We start from the raw sequence: 15,548 nt of genomic DNA, 5'->3' as shown, positions 1-15,548 counted from the left end.
TGCCCCCATAAATACCCAGTCTGTTCTCTGTATTTAAGAGTCTATTATGGTTTGCCTCCCTCTCTGTTTCTATCTTAATTTCCTTCCTTTCCCCTTTGGTCTTGTGTTAAGTTTCTCAAATTCCACATATGAATGAAGTCATATGATATATGTCTTTCTCTGACTGACTTATTTTGCTTAGCATAATACCTTCCAGTTCCATCCACATTGTTGCAAATGGCAAGATTTCATTCTTTTTCATTGATGAGTAGTATTTGATTGTATGTATGTGTGTGTGTTTGGGCTCTTTCCATAATTTGGTATTGTTGAAAGCGCTGCTATAAACATTGGGGTACAAGTGCCCCTATGAATCAGCACTCTTTATCCTTTAGATAAATTCCTAGTAGTGCTATTACTGGGTCGTAGTGTAATTCTATTTCTAATTTTTTGAGGAATCTCCACACTGTTTTCCAGAGTTTGCATCCCCACCAACACTGCAAGAGGGTTCCCCTTTCTTCACATCCTCTACAACATCTGTTGTTTCCTAAGTTGTTAATGTTAACTACTCTGACCCATGTGAGGTGGTATCTCAATGTGATTTTGATTTGTATTTCCCTGATGATGAGCGATGTTGAGCACCTTTCCATGTGTCTGTTTGCCATCTGTATGTCTTCTTTGGAAAAGTGTCTATTTATGTCTTCTGCCCATTTCTTCACTGGATTACTTGTTTTTTGGGTGTTGAGTTTGGTAAGTTCTTTATAGATTTCAGATACTAACCCATTATCTGATATGTCATTTGCAAATATCTTCTCCCAGTCCGTCAGTTGCCTTTTAGTTTTGTCGATTGTTTCCTATGCTATGCAGGAGCTTTTTATCCTGATGAGGTCCCAAACAGTTCATTTTTCCTTTATTTCCCTTGCCTTCAGAGACATGTTAAGTAAGAAGTTCCTGCAGGTGAAGACAAAGAGGTTGTTGCCTGTTTTCTCCTGTAGGATCTTTATGGTTTCCTGTCTCATATTTAGGTCTTTCATCCATTTTCAATTTATTTTTGTGTATGGTGTAAGAAAGTGGTCCAGGTTCATTCTTCTGCATGTTGCAGACCAGTTCTCCCAGCACCATTTGCTAAAGAGACTGTCTTTTTTCCATTGGATACTCTTTCCTGCTTTGTTGAAGATTAGTTGGTCATACGTTTGTGGGTCCATTTCTGGGTTCTCTGTTCTATTCCACTGGTCTATGTGTCTGCTTTTGTGTCAATACCATACTGTCTTGATGATTACAGCTTTGTAATATAGGCTAAAATCCGGGATGGTGATGCCTCTGCCGTTGGTTTTCTTTTTTTTTTTTTAATCTTTTTTAACGTTTATTTATTTTTGAGACAGAGAGAGACAGAGCATGAACGGGGGAGGGTCAGAGAGAGAGGGAGACACAGAATCTGAAACAGGCTCCAGGCTCTGAGGTGTCAGCACAGAGACCGACGTGGGGCTCAAACTCACGGACCGCAAGATCATGACCTGAGCCGAAGTCAAAAGCTTAACCAAACTGAGCCACCCAGGTGCCCCTGGTTTTCTTTTTCAACATTACTTTGGCTATTCAGAATCTTTTGTGGTTTCATAAAAAATTTAGGATTGTTTGTTCTAGCTCTGTGAAGAATGCTGGTGCTATTTTCATTGGGATTGCATTGAATGTGTACATTGCTTTGGGTAGTATCAACCTTTTAACAATATTTGTTCTTCAAATACTTGAGCATGGAATGTTTTTCCATTTCTTTGTGTCTTCAATTTCATTCATAAGCTTTGTATAGGTTTCAGCGTACAGATCTTTCACCTATTTGGTTGGGCTTATTTCTAGGTATTTTATGGTTCTTGGTGCAATTGTAAATGGTATTTATTCCTTGATATCTCTTTCTGTTGCTCCCTTATTGGTGTAGAGAAATGTAACCTATTTTGGTACATTTATTTTGTATCCTGCGACCTTACTGAATTCATGGATCAGTTCTAGCAGTTTTTGGTGGAGTCTTTGGGGTTTTCCAGGTAGAGTATCATGTCATCTGTGAAGAGTGAAAGTCTGGCTTCTTCTTTGCCAATTTGGATGAGTTTTATTTCATTTTGTTGTCTGATTGCTGAGTCTACGACACCCAACACCACATTTAACAACAGTGGTGATAGTGCACACCCCTGTCATGTTCATGATCTCAGGGGGAAAGCTCTGTTTTTCCCCATTGAGGATGATATTAGCTGTGGGCCTTTCATATGGCTTTGATGATAAGGTATGTTCCTTCTACCCCAATGATCTTGAGAGTTTTTGTTAAGAATGGATGCTGTACTTTGTTAGATGCTTTTTTCTACATTTATTGACAGGATCATATGGTTCTTATATTTTCTTCTATTAATGTGGTGTATCACATTGATTGATTTGCCAATATTGACCCAGCACTGTAGCCCAAGAATGAATCCCAATTGATCATGGTGAAGGATTCCTTTAATATACTGTTGAATTCAATTTGCTAGTATCTCAATTTGTTGAGAATATTTGCATCCATGTTCATCATGGATATTGCCCTGTAATTCTCCTTTATAGTGGGGTCTTTGGTTTGGCAATCAAGGTAATGTTGGCTTCATAGAATGAGTCTGGAAGCTTTCCTTCCATTTCCGTTTTTGGAACAGCCTTAGAAGAGTAGGTATGAACTCTTGCTTTAAATGTCTTGTAGATGGGGCGCCTGGGTGGCTCAGTCGGTTGGGCGGCCGACTTCGGCTCAGGTCATGATCTCGCGGTCCGTGAGTTCGAGCCCCGCGTTGGGCTCTGTGCTGACAGCTCAGAGCCTGGAACCTGTTTCAGATTCCGTGTCTCCCTCTCTCTGACCCTCCCCCGTTCATGCTCTGTCTCTCTCTGTCTCAAAAATAAATAAACGTTAAAAAAAATTTAAAAAAAATAAACGTCTTGTATAATTACCCTGGAAAACTATCTGGCCCAGGACTCCTATTTGTTGGTAGATTTTTCAAAACCAATTCAATTCCTTCACTGGTTATGGGTCCATTCAAATTTTCTATTTATTCCATTTTCAGTTTGGGTAGTGTGTGGGTGTCTAGGAATTTGTCCATTTCTACAAAATTTTCCAGTTTGTTGGCATATCATTTTTCATTGTATTCTTGAATAATTGTTTGTATTTCTGTGGCGCTGGTTGTGATCTCTCCTCTTTCATTCATGATTTTATCTGTTGGGGTCCTCTCGCTTTTATTTTTAAGAACCCTGGCTAAGAGGTTATCAATTTTATTTATTCTTTCACAAAACCAACTCTTAGATTCATTGATCTGTTCTGTTTTTTGTTTTTTTTGGATTCTATATTGTTTACTTCTGCTCTTATCTTTATTATTTCTCTCCTGCTGCTGGCCTTGGGCTTTCTTTGCTGCTGCCTTTCTAGTTCCTTTATTTTTTTTTTTTAATATTTTTTCTTTTTTTTTTAAATTTTTTTTTCAACGTTTATTTATTTTTGGGACAGAGAGAGACAGAGCATGAACGGGGGAGGGGCAGAGAGAGAGGGAGACACAGAATCGGAAACAGGCTCCAGGCTCTGAGCCATCAGCCCAGAGCCCGACGCGGGGCTCGAACTCACGGACCGCGAGATCGTGACCTGGCTGAAGTCGGACGCTTAACCGACTGCGCCACCCAGGCGCCCCTCTAGTTCCTTTAGATGTGAGGTTAGGTTATGTATGTGGGACCTTTCTTGCTTCTTGAGATTGGTGTGAATTGCAATGTGTTGTCCTCTTAGAACTGCCTTTGCTGCATCCCAAAGGGTTTGGACTGTCATGTTTTCATTTTCATCTGCTTCCATACATTTTTTAATTTCTTCTTTAATATCCCAGTTACCCCCTGTTTTAGTAGGATGTTCTTTAATGTCAATGCATTTGGGGGCTTTCCAGATTTTTTATTGTGGTTGATTTCAAGTTTCACAGTGTTGTGATCCGAAAATGTGCATGGTATGATTACAATCCTTTTGTACTTGTTGAGAGCTGTTTTGTGACCTAGTATGTAATCTATTTTCAAGAATGTTCCATGTGCCTTCAAGAAGAATGTGTATTCTTCTGCTTTTGAATGAAAAGTTCTGAATATATGTTAAGTCCATCTGGTCCAATGTGTCATTCAGAGCCATTGTTTCCTTATTGATTTTCTGCCTAGATGATCTTTCCATTGCTGCAGGTGGAGTATTAAAGTCCCCTCCAGAACAACAGTATTATCTACATGTTTATTTATGTTTGTGATTAATTGATTTATAGGTCTGGGTGTTTCATGTTGGGGGCATAAATATTTACAATTTAGCTCTTCTTGATGATGGACCCCTCGTTTATGATATAATGGCCTACTTCATCTCTTGTTACAGTCTTTGTTTTAAAATATAGTTTGTCTGATACAAGTATGGCTACTCCAGCTTTCTTTTGATGTCCCATAGCATGACAGATGGTTCTCTGTCACCTCACTTTCAATCTACAGGTGTCCTTAGGTCTAAAATGAGTCTCTTGTAAGCAACATATAGATGGATAGTGTTTCTTTATCCATTCTGATACCCTATGTCTTTTGATTGAGGCATTTAGTCCATTTACATTCACAGTGATTATTGAAGGAGATGGATTTAGTGTCATTGGGTTATCTACAGGTTTCGCACTTATGGTGATGTCTTAGTCCCTTGTAGTCTTTGCTGCTTTCCACTCACAGAGTCCCGCTTAGGCTCTCCTGCAGGGCTGGCTTAGTGGTCACAAACTCCTTCAGTTTTTGTTTCGGAAAGCCTTTATCTCTCCTTTTATTCTTAATGACAGCCTTGCCAGATAAAGGATTCTTGGCTGCATATTTTTCCTATTCAACACATTGAATATTTCCTGCCACTCCCTTCTGGCCTGCCAAGTTTCAGTGGACAGGTCTGCTACTACCTTTCTGTGTCTACCCTTGTAGGTTAAGACCAATTTTTTCCTAGCTGCTTTCAGAATTCTCTTTATCTTTGTATTTTTCCACTTTCACTATGATATGTCATGGTATTGGCCTGTTTATGTTGATTTTGAAGGGAGTTCTCTGTACCTCTTGCACTTGAATGCCTGTTTCCTTCCCCAGATGAGGGAAGTTCTCAGCTATAATTTGTTCAAATAAACCTTCTGACCCTTTCTCTCTCTTCTTCTTCTGGAGCACCTATGATACAGATTTATTTCATTTCAAGGAATCACTTAGGTCTCTAATTCTCCCCTCGTGGTCTAAAATTTCCTTGCCCTCCTGTTTTTAGTTTCATCATTTTCCATAATTTTATCTTCTATTTCACTTATTCTCTCCTCTACTTCTTCCATCCTTGCTGTCACTGCAGCTGGGTTATTTTGCATCTCATTTACATTTCTTAATCCACCTTGATTATTTCATAGGTCTTTGATCTCTTCAGCAATAGATTCTTTGCTGTCTTCTATACTTTTTTCAAGCCCAGCTATCAGTCTTATGATGGTTTTTCTAAATTATTGTTCAGATATATTGTTTAGATCTGTTTTGAGAAGTTCTCTGGCTGTCATTTCATCCTGGAATTTCTTTTGAGGAGAATTCTTCCATTTCATCATTTTGGCTAGGTTTCTGATTTTTACACATTTTAATAGCTTGTTATGTGTCCTGCACCTGTGAGTCCTACTATTTTAAGAATAGGTCATACACTGCCCAGGTCCTGGGACTTCCAGAAGTGTTTGTGGAGTGTGATCATGCACTCTGTTGCATATTTGGCTGTTCTATCCCACTGCTCATGGTGGTGATGGTTTGGACTTTCCACCAGGTGTGTTTTCCTTTGTTCATTGAAGGAACCCTGGAAAAAGGAAAGGTGAGAGGAGCCTGGTTCCCATACAAAGAGAAAAATGAAAGGGGCATAAAAAAAGGTCGGGAAGAAAATCAAATAAACTATAAAGTTTATTAGCTATAAAGTTAATCCAGAGATGTGTAGAGATAAGTATCTCTGGGGACAGTGGAGAAAGGGGTGTGTTCTAAACCCATAAAGCCCTCTCCTCACCCGTGCCTCCTAGGTGACTTGGATGAGGATATAATCCCGGAAGAAGATATCATTTCCCGAAGCCAATTCCCTGAGAGCTGGCTATGGCGCATGGAGGATCTCAATGAACCTGCGAAAGATGGGTAAGGCTGAGACACCCCCCACCTTAACCCAACCCCCAGGCCAGCTCCTATGGCAGCCCAGACTGGACCACTTCATTTGTATGTACCCTATACACCTCTTTTCTGGAATCACTGTGCAACTCCACAACCCAGCCTAGAAAGAAAATCAAGAGTCAGGCTCCCTCCATGTGCCCAGCCCCCACCCATCCCTCCAACCCACCCCTTGAGACCCTTCCACACCAGCTTCCCCCATACCTCTGACACCTGCCTCTTTTTAATATCCCCACTTCTCCTCCATCCAGAATCTCCACAAAGACCATGAATATATTTTTGAAAGACTCCATCACCACCTGGGAGATTCTGGCTGTGAGCTTGTCAGACAAGAAAGGTGAGTGAAGTTGGTGCCCCCATGCTCAGCGGGCAGAGACCCCAGGGACACTGGGCATTTTCTCATCCCATCCAGAGAGATCCCCTGTTTCTTGGTGTCTGACACTCTGCTCCCAGGTGACTAGAGGAGTGTCAGATCCTATTCTGTGGGAACATAGTGCTTTTTGTAAATAAATTTTCTTTTGAGAAAAGTTTTAGGTTCACAGCAAAATTGAGGGGAAGATACAAAGAGTTCCCACATACCTCCATTCCACCCACCCCTTACATACAATCTCCCCCATGTTGACATGCACAGTCTCTAGAATAATTTGCAACAAAAAACACCCTTAAGGGGTGATGTTGACATGTTGACAAGGATAATGGGTAAAGTGATTAAGAAAATATAAAAGAGGAAGCAGGATGAAATGCATGATTGGAACATAGACAGTCAGATTGTGAATCTTGGGTAAAAGGTGTCCCGGGGGTGGGGGATCCACCACAGGGAGCTGGCAAGCCCTGGTCTAATGTGATGATCTCAGGCAGGCCTGAGAGCAGGATGAGGAGAGAGAGGCAATAATTTTAAGACCAGATGAGTAATATTTTCATGTGATGATTTTGAAAAAATCAATATGAATCCAAAAAAAAAATCAATCATGAACAAAATATCTCCATTGTAAATAGAAGCCAGCACCACTCTGAACCATATTGGAGTTTGAGGCAAGAGGGAAAATGTGTGCCCCCTGCCCCCTGTACTTGATTTAGGTACATTTTGTGGGGGGTTTTAATATTTATTTATTTATTTTTGAGAGACAGAGAGAGCACGAGTGGGGGAGGGGCAGAGAGAGGGAGACACAGAATCCAAAGCAGGCTCCAGGCACTAAGCTGTCAGCACAGAGCCCAACGCAGGGCTCGAACCCACAAACCTGTGAGGTCATGACCTGGGCCAAAGTCAGAGGCTTAAGTGAGTGGGCCAATGAGGCGCCCCATGATTTAGGTACATTGTAAAGGTTAATTTTTTCCCTGAGCGTTAAAGTAGTTGAAAAAAATATTGAAACATTAAAAAGGACATGTGAAGACCCAGGACGGGAGGCATGAATATCTCTTTCATGCCACACCAACGTGTTTAATAATTTTGTTTTGTTACCATTTATAATACATTACACATTATTATCACTTCCCTTTCCTGGCTTCAAGATGTTCAAAACCTGCGTCTTTGCTTGTCTTTTTTAACTGAGGGAACTGAAACTGGCAGTTTCTCCTGACCGAGGGAGGGTGGTGCATGCATTCATGGGGCACATACTTTTCCTTTCGTCTGGAGCTCCAGTAACAGCTCAGCACACTCCTGGTTGGAGGCCCAAGCCCATGTTTCAGATCAGAGCATCTTCCTATCTCCTCGTTGTCCCTGTTTGCATATGGAGGGCCTGCGTGAGGTTTCCTTGAAATAAGAAAGGTTCTTGCCGCTTGAAAAGAGAAAGTTGAAAGGCACAGTTTAGATCCCTGCTTCTGAAAGCCTGCTCCCTGAACCACTAGCAATCTGGCAAAGGTGCTTTCCCTGGGGGTTTGTAGAAATTCAGAATCTTGGACCCCACTCCTGACCTGCTGAATCAGAACCTGCATTTAACATGACCCACGGGGCGGGGAGTGGGGGGTTGTGTGTGTCTGGAGGTTGGGGAAGGCCTGTCCTGCACCGGGGTCTCTGCACCTCATCACTGATGTTGTTCAGGGCTAGGTGGTTCTCTGTGGAAGGTTCTCTGTGCAATATCGGATGTTGAGCAGCATTCGCGGCCTCTACCTAAAGACTCCAGGAGCACCCCCACCCCCGGTTGTAACATGTCCCCAAAATATCCCCAGAAGTTGCCCAATGCCCCCTGGGAGTGATGGGGTCAGCATCTTAAAGGGCCCTATGGTTTTTCTATTCTGCTCTCTGTACCCGTGTGACATCTTCTCAATACTGTTGTCTTACCAGGTACGATTATATTTTTAGGCTTATTTATTTATTTTGAGAGAGAGAGAGGCAGTATGTTTGAGGGAGGGGAAGATAGAGGCAGAGAGAGAGAATCCCAAGCAGGCTGTGCACTGTCGGCTGTACAGGGCCCAATGCAGGGCTCAAACTCATGAACCATGAGATCGTGACCTTGAGCTGAGAACAAGAGTCAGATGTGTAACCGACTGAACCACTCAGGTGCCCTGGTTGATATTTTTTTAATTAATGGGTTTTCTTAATTTTTTAAAAATATTTATTTGTTTTTGAGACAGAGACAGAGTGCGAGCGGGGGTGGCGAGGGGCAGAGAGAAGGAGACACAGAACCTGAAGCAGGCTCCAGGCTCTGAGCTGTCAGCACAGAGCCCAACGTGGGGCTCAAACCCACAAACTGTGAGATCATGACCTGAGCCGAAGTCGGACGCCCAACCGACTGAGCCACCCAGGGGCCACTAATTTATGGGTTTTCTTAAACAATTTAGGTTTACAGAAACAACTGAGAATTACCACTCACTCCTCAATTCCCCCCAATTCCCATCTCTAACCCTTTTTTGCATTAGGTGGTACCTTTGCCAAAATCTCTGGGACAACACTGATACATTATCATCAACTGCAGTCAAAAGCTAGGGTTCCCTTTCAGTGATGTACCTTCCATGGGTTTGGACCAACATGCAGTGACATGTAGCTGTCCTTCTAGGGTCATGGAGAGTAGGCGTTTCTCTGCCTCAAACATAACACGGATGGTGTGTCAGAGGTCACTCTGTGTGTGGTTCTCTCTCGCTCCTTCCAGCTTGTTCAAGGGAAAAGCTAAGTCTGGTGCAAGGATGTCCTCATCTCCTCTGTAGGTCTTGACTGACTTGCATTAGCAAGGAGAGAGCAGGTCTGCTTTCTGCAGGCACATCATGCGCTGGCCAGTATTTAACAAAACAAAACCGTTTTGTTTCCCTGGAGGTAGCCTCCTGTTTGTGGTGCAAAAGCTGGTTTTTCACTCACCAGAGTAAATTAAATCTGGCTTTAAGAATGTGAAAACAGGGGCTGCTGGCTGGCTCAGTGGGAAAAGCGTGTGACTCCTGATCCTGGGATTGTGAGTTCGAGCCCCACATTGGGTGTAGAGATGGCCAAAGATAAATAAACTTTTTTTAAAATGTAAAAATGAATGGTAGATAAGAAATGGTAACTACCTCCCATGACTATAACAGACCCCTGCGAGAATGAAAAGTAATGACCGTAGGTTAGGAAATAAGGATTTTCAAGGTTCAAGGTTCAAGCCTCTATTTTTTTCCATTGCTGAAAAATAAGGTATATATATATATATATGTATATATATATAAATATATTATATATATATTTATATAAATATATATATTATATTGAAAATTATATTATATTGAAATATAAATATATATATTATATATATATAAAAATTTAGTATATATATATATATATATATATACTAAATTTTTATATATTTCTTTTCCTTAACTGTCTTTTTTAAATGTTTATTTGGGGGGGGGGAGAGGAAGAGCATGCGGGCAGAGAGAGAGAAAGAGAATCCCTAGCACTCTCCACGCCATCAGCTCAGAACCTGACCTCAGACTCTAACTCAGGCACCCGGAAATCATGACCCGAGCGAAAATCAAGAGTCAGATGCTTAACCAACTGAGCCGCCCAGGTGCCCCAAATTTAATACACCTTTGGTGCAACATTATTTTTATTTATTTTTTTAGTGTAACATTTCAATATGATAATGCTTTTGCAAATTTTGCTTGCATCAACCGAGTGCTTCAATATAGCCAAGTAGCTGTTGAATCACAAATTAACCATCGCTTTTGCAGTCATTTTTCACTGCCTGTAGATCAGCACCGTCCACCAGAAATACGATGCAGGCTGCATGTCATTTTAAATTTTCTGGGAGCCCCATAAAAAAAGAGGAGGTGACATCCATTTTATCATACATTTTCTGTAACCAAATATCTCCACAATGTTATTCTTGCAACTTGTGGTAAATACGTTGAAAAAATATGCTGAAAAATATGTTAAAAAAACCCACCATCACTCTAATGATAATGTTATAATAATCATCTATTGATATTTAAGACTAACCTATTAATATCTCGAAATTGTGAAAGATGCATTTTGCTTTGGTTTGTACTAAGCCTTTGAAATCTAGTACATATTTATGTCTGCAGAGCATCTCAAGGAGGGTGCTCATCTTTTTTTTTTTAAGATTTTAATTTTATTTGTAAGTCATCTCCACACCCCACGTGAGCTTGAACTCATGGCCCCAGATCAAGAATCACACCCACCATTGACTGAGCCAGTCAGTGGAAAGGCACCCCTAGCCTTTCATTAGAAATACTTTGATCTGTATTTTAGGATTTGCAAAATGTACAGCTGAAAAGGTAGGTTGGCATATGCAAATTGTTCCAAACATGTGTTAAAAAGTTTTCTGAGCTGGGGCGCCTGGGTGGCTCAGTCGGTTAAGCGTCCAACTTCAGCTCAGGTCACGATCTCGCGGTCCATGAGTTCTAGCCCCACGTTGGGCTCTGGACTAATGGCTCAGAGCCTGGAGCCTGCTTCCGATTCTGTGTCTCCCTCTCTCTCTGCCCCTCCCCCGTTCATGCTCTGTCTCTCTCTGTCTCAAAAATAAATAAACGTTAAAAAAAAAAAAGTTTTCTGAGCTAGCCACATTCCAAGTGCCCAGGAACCAGAGAGAGCTCAGGCTACCATTTTGGAGAGCCCAGGTATGGACCCTTCGGGTGTGCTCGAGCCCTTCCCCTTGCACACCTACCTATGAGTAAAACTACAAGAAGAAAATGGAAACCGTACATCACAGTGACTCCCAGCTGCCACCACTATCGGTAATGTGTCACCTGTGCAATTGTTTAGCCCCTGGGCTTGCACAAACACAGGCTGAGCTTGACACAGCTCCCGCAGTGAGGGGTAAGCACTGAGAGCCTGTCCACCTCCTTCCCTTGACACTCCACTCCTGGGCAGGGATCTGCGTGGCTGACCCCTATGAGGTCACGGTGATGCAAGACTTCTTCATCGACCTGCGGCTACCCTACTCTGTCGTGCGCAATGAGCAAGTGGAGATCCGAGCCGTGCTCTACAATTACCAGGATGTTGGGGAGCTCAAGGTGGGTTCCCGGGGGGGTGGGGGCAGAGGTATGATGGAGAGCTTGGATGGTTGGGGGAGGTGGCCATGGCACCTGCCCCTCTGACTGATACTCTCTCCCTGGCAGGTGCGAGTGACCCTGCTCTACAACCCAGCCTTCTGCAGCCAGGCCACCGCAAGGAAACCCTATCAGCAGATTCTGGAAATCCCAGCCAAGTCCTCAATAGCGGTGCCTTTTCTCCTCGTGCCTCTGAAGGTCGGTCTACATGAGGTGGAGGTCAAGGCTGCAGTCTACAATCGTTTCCTCATGGATGGTGTCAAGAAGCCCTTGAAGGTCGTGGTGAGTCCTTGGGGCACCTGCAGTCCCTTGTCCTTTGAGAGAGGCTCCTGTCTCCCCATGCTGTCAACCCAGGTTGGAGACACTGACTCTGAGACACCAAGAGTGTCCAGTGTCCAGCTTAGGATGCTTGGGAGTCCTGCAAGTTCGGAGCAAGGCCAGGATTAGGGTAAGTGCGAAACACTTACATTTTCACTCTTTCCTAGTGATGAACATTCTCAAATATAATAGGAGATCAAGTCTTCAATAAAAATAAAAGCCTCATATCATCTTTCCTTAATATTTTCGAGCAAAATGGGAGATCATAAGAGCAACAGTGTTTTAATGCAATATTGTAAGGAATCAAAATTAATGCCAAAAAATCCATGATACACAAAAGATCAAAATTTTAAATAGAGACAGTGCCAAGTCAAACCATAATTGGAGCCTGAAGCTAAAGGACAAATGAAGGCCCCCATCTACGTGTCTTTATTTAATGGTTGAAATTGTTTAGTGGTTAATTTTCCCCCGTAATGTTAAAGTCATTGAAATAACAATGAAACATTAAAAAGCAAATGATTTAGTGTGGAGGTTCCTCAGAAAATTAAATATAGACCTACCCTATGACCCAGCAATAGCACTGCTAGGAATTTACCCAAGGGATACAGGAGTGCTGATGCATAGGGGCACTTGTACCCCAATGTTTATAGCAGCACTCTCAACAATAGCCAAATTATGGAAAGAGCCTAAATGTCCATCAACTGATGAATGGATAAAGAAATTGTGGTTTATTTACACAATGGAGTACTACGTGGCAATGAGAAAGAATGAAATATGGCCCTTTGTAGCAACGTGGATGGAACTGGAGAGTGTGATGCTAAGTGAAATAAGCCATACAGAGAAAGACAGATACCATACGTTTTCACTCTTATGTGAATCCTGAGAAACTTAACAGAAACCCATGGGGGAGGGGTAGGAAAAAAAAAAAGAGGTTAGAGTGGGAGAGAGCCAAAGCATAAGAAACTCTTAAAAACTGAGAACATGGGGCGCCTGGGTGGCGCAGTCGGTTAAGCGTCCGACTTCAGCCAGGTCACGATCTCGCGGTCCGTGAGTTCGAGCCCCGCGTCGGGCTCTGGGCTGATGGCTCAGAGCCTGGAGCCTGTTTCCGATTCTGTGTCTCCCTCTCTCTCTGCCCCTCGCCCGTTCATGCTCTGTCTCTCTCTGTCCCAAAAATAAAAAAAAAATTAAAAAAAAAATTAAAAAAAAAACTGAGAACAAACTGAGGGTTGATGGGGGGTGGGAGGGAGGGGGGGTAGGTGATGGGTATTGAGGAGGGCACCTTTTGGGATGAGCACTGGGTGTTGTATGGAAACCAATTTGACAATAAATTTCATATATTGAAACAAAAAAAAAACAAAAATAAAGGATAACAGAACCTAACTCAAAAAAAAGAAAGAAAATGATTTAAAATTGACAGTGTTATTTTACAGTGAAATATCTTATTTATACCCAAACTAGAATTTATTATAATATATTATATATTATTATAATATATATATTATTATTATATAATTATATATAATTATTATTATATATTTCTTTCCTTAATGGAACAAACTCTTTTTTTTTCTTTTAGATTTTATTTTTAAGTAATCCCCATGCCCTATGTGGGACTCGAACTTACAACCCCAAGGTCAAGAATCCCATGCTCTTCCATCCAGGCAGACAGGAGCCCCCAGGAGCACAATCTTAATTATCCCTTTTATCAGGGGTCCCAGTGTGGCTCAGTGTGGCAACATGGGAAGAAACCCAAGAGGGCGCTGGAGCCTGCACGGCGCTCCCCAGAGACAGTGTGTCCACAACTCCCAATTCTGCACCCTCTGATGCTGGTAGCTTGAAATCTATCATGGCAGGGATGTTCGCGGGATGGAAACTGCCAGTGCCACAAATCAGGATCTTTTCTTCCTGGAGAGATGGCTACCAAATGTTTACCAGCATGCCATGGAGGAGACTGGGTCTCCAAAGGAAAAGGTGTGCATTAGTACCAGCTTCAAGGAGAATGTGTGATGGAAGGGCACAAACAGCAGCAGTCCAGCATGGAAGGAGAGCTTCACTTGGGACATTGATAATAAGATAGCCCCTAGTTTAACTGAGCGCTTACTAAGTGCCAGGCATTGTACTCAGCACTTTATGCACATTCTTTTCTTTTAAGGACATTTGAGAGGCAGTGGGGGTAAACTGACTCCCAGTCACAGAACTAGGATGGGTGATGCCATCGTGCCCATGCCCTGCTGATGAGCTGTGTCTGTTCTTTTATTCACCTGACTTCCCCCTCCCCCATCCCATCCCAACACTGTTCAGCCTGAAGGGATCAGAGTCAACAAAACTGTGGCTGTTCACACATTGGATCCAGAAAACCGGGGCCAAAGTGAGTCAGCCACAGCAGAAGGGTTGAGACCTGGGGGTGCGGGGTAGGTGGAGAGGCAGGGCCTTGTGGGAGAGGGTGACGCCACGGGTCCCTCCCATTCCACTGGCAGACGGAGTGCAGCGAGAGGAGGTCCATGCCGCAGACCTCAGTGACCAGGTACCAGACACAGATTCAGAGACCAGGATCCTCCTGCAAGGTGAGCTGCCACTGACCCTCGCCCAGGAAGGCACAGCTCTGGAGAAGGGGACCTAATTTCTCCGAATTCTGGGTGTATATGCTACCGTGCGTCCCCTGCCTCCACTACAGCTAGAACAGCAGGCCACCTCCCTGATCTGTTTTATAGAGGGTTCCAGGCAGTATTTAGTTCAGCAAATAGCCTTTGCTGATAGAGAAGCTTAAATGAGAAACAGTATAGTTCAAGAGCAGGAAATTCTGGAACTAATTGTCTGAGTTGGACAACTGGAGCCAGAAGGGAAAAGAAGTTCCTGGAAAAGCACCTTGTAACCTGTAAGCTGTAAGGTTTGGGGGAGAGACCCTTGGTTTTCTCATCTGTGATGGGGTGAATAATAGTACCTATATCAAAGGCTTGTTGAGAGGATTAAATGAGATACTGTATGATGTTTCTCTAGAACAGCGCCTGGCAACAGCATGAAGCATGATCTAAGTATTGATGACGATTGTTCTGGAATTAATTTGCCACTTGTAACAAGAGGCTCAGGGAGCAGATTTGTGTGAAGCATAAGACCCCCTTCCCTACAAATGTAGACACCCTCCCCACTCCCCTACCCCCGCCTCCTACCTCCTACCATCACGTCCCCTCAGCCCCCAACTGCCCCTGACCTCTTTGGCACTGGCTGCCTGGAGCCTGGGATCGCTGTGGACAGCCCTGACCCTTCTCACCCCACCCCATGGTGGGTGAGTTGCTTGAGCCCCGTCCTCCCGCCCGGTTGCAGGGACCCCGGTGGCTCAGTTGACTGAGGATGCCATTGACGCGGAGCGACTGAAAAACCTCATTGTGATCCCCTCAGGCTGTGGGGAGCAGAACATGAAAAGCATGACGCCCACGGTCATTGCCGTCCATTACCTGGACCAAACGGAGCAGTGGGACAAGTTGGGACCCACAAAGCGAAAGGAAGCCTTGCAGCTCATCGAAACCGGTGGGTCTGCCTGGGAGACCCTCTCTGCTCCAGCCACCTCCAGAGCAGGGTCCTCCCTGAGACCCAGGCCCCTTTCCAGGCCA

General features: G+C 43.3%; 1 protein-coding gene across 1 annotated transcript in view; it reads left to right on the top strand.

The window, feature by feature from the left end:
- LOC124522858 (complement C3-like) overlaps window positions 1–15,548 on the top strand; it is a 40,121-nt gene that overhangs the window by 11,627 nt on the left and 12,946 nt on the right. The window contains exons 18-24 of the mRNA XM_047094531.1: window positions 6,012–6,120; window positions 6,402–6,487; window positions 11,444–11,586; window positions 11,692–11,904; window positions 14,242–14,308; window positions 14,418–14,504; window positions 15,262–15,465. Coding sequence (XP_046950487.1) covers window positions 6,012–6,120; window positions 6,402–6,487; window positions 11,444–11,586; window positions 11,692–11,904; window positions 14,242–14,308; window positions 14,418–14,504; window positions 15,262–15,465 — 909 coding nt within the window. The remainder of the gene's footprint in view (window positions 1–6,011; window positions 6,121–6,401; window positions 6,488–11,443; window positions 11,587–11,691; window positions 11,905–14,241; window positions 14,309–14,417; window positions 14,505–15,261; window positions 15,466–15,548) is intronic.

The sequence above is a fragment of the Lynx rufus genome, unplaced genomic scaffold (genome assembly GCF_022079265.1).
Source record: "Lynx rufus isolate CCGP_SWC_20201006 ecotype Redwood Valley unplaced genomic scaffold, mLynRuf1.p SCAF_4, whole genome shotgun sequence".
NCBI lineage: Eukaryota > Metazoa > Chordata > Mammalia > Carnivora > Felidae > Lynx > Lynx rufus.
This window is presented reverse-complemented; position numbering and strand designations above follow the sequence as displayed.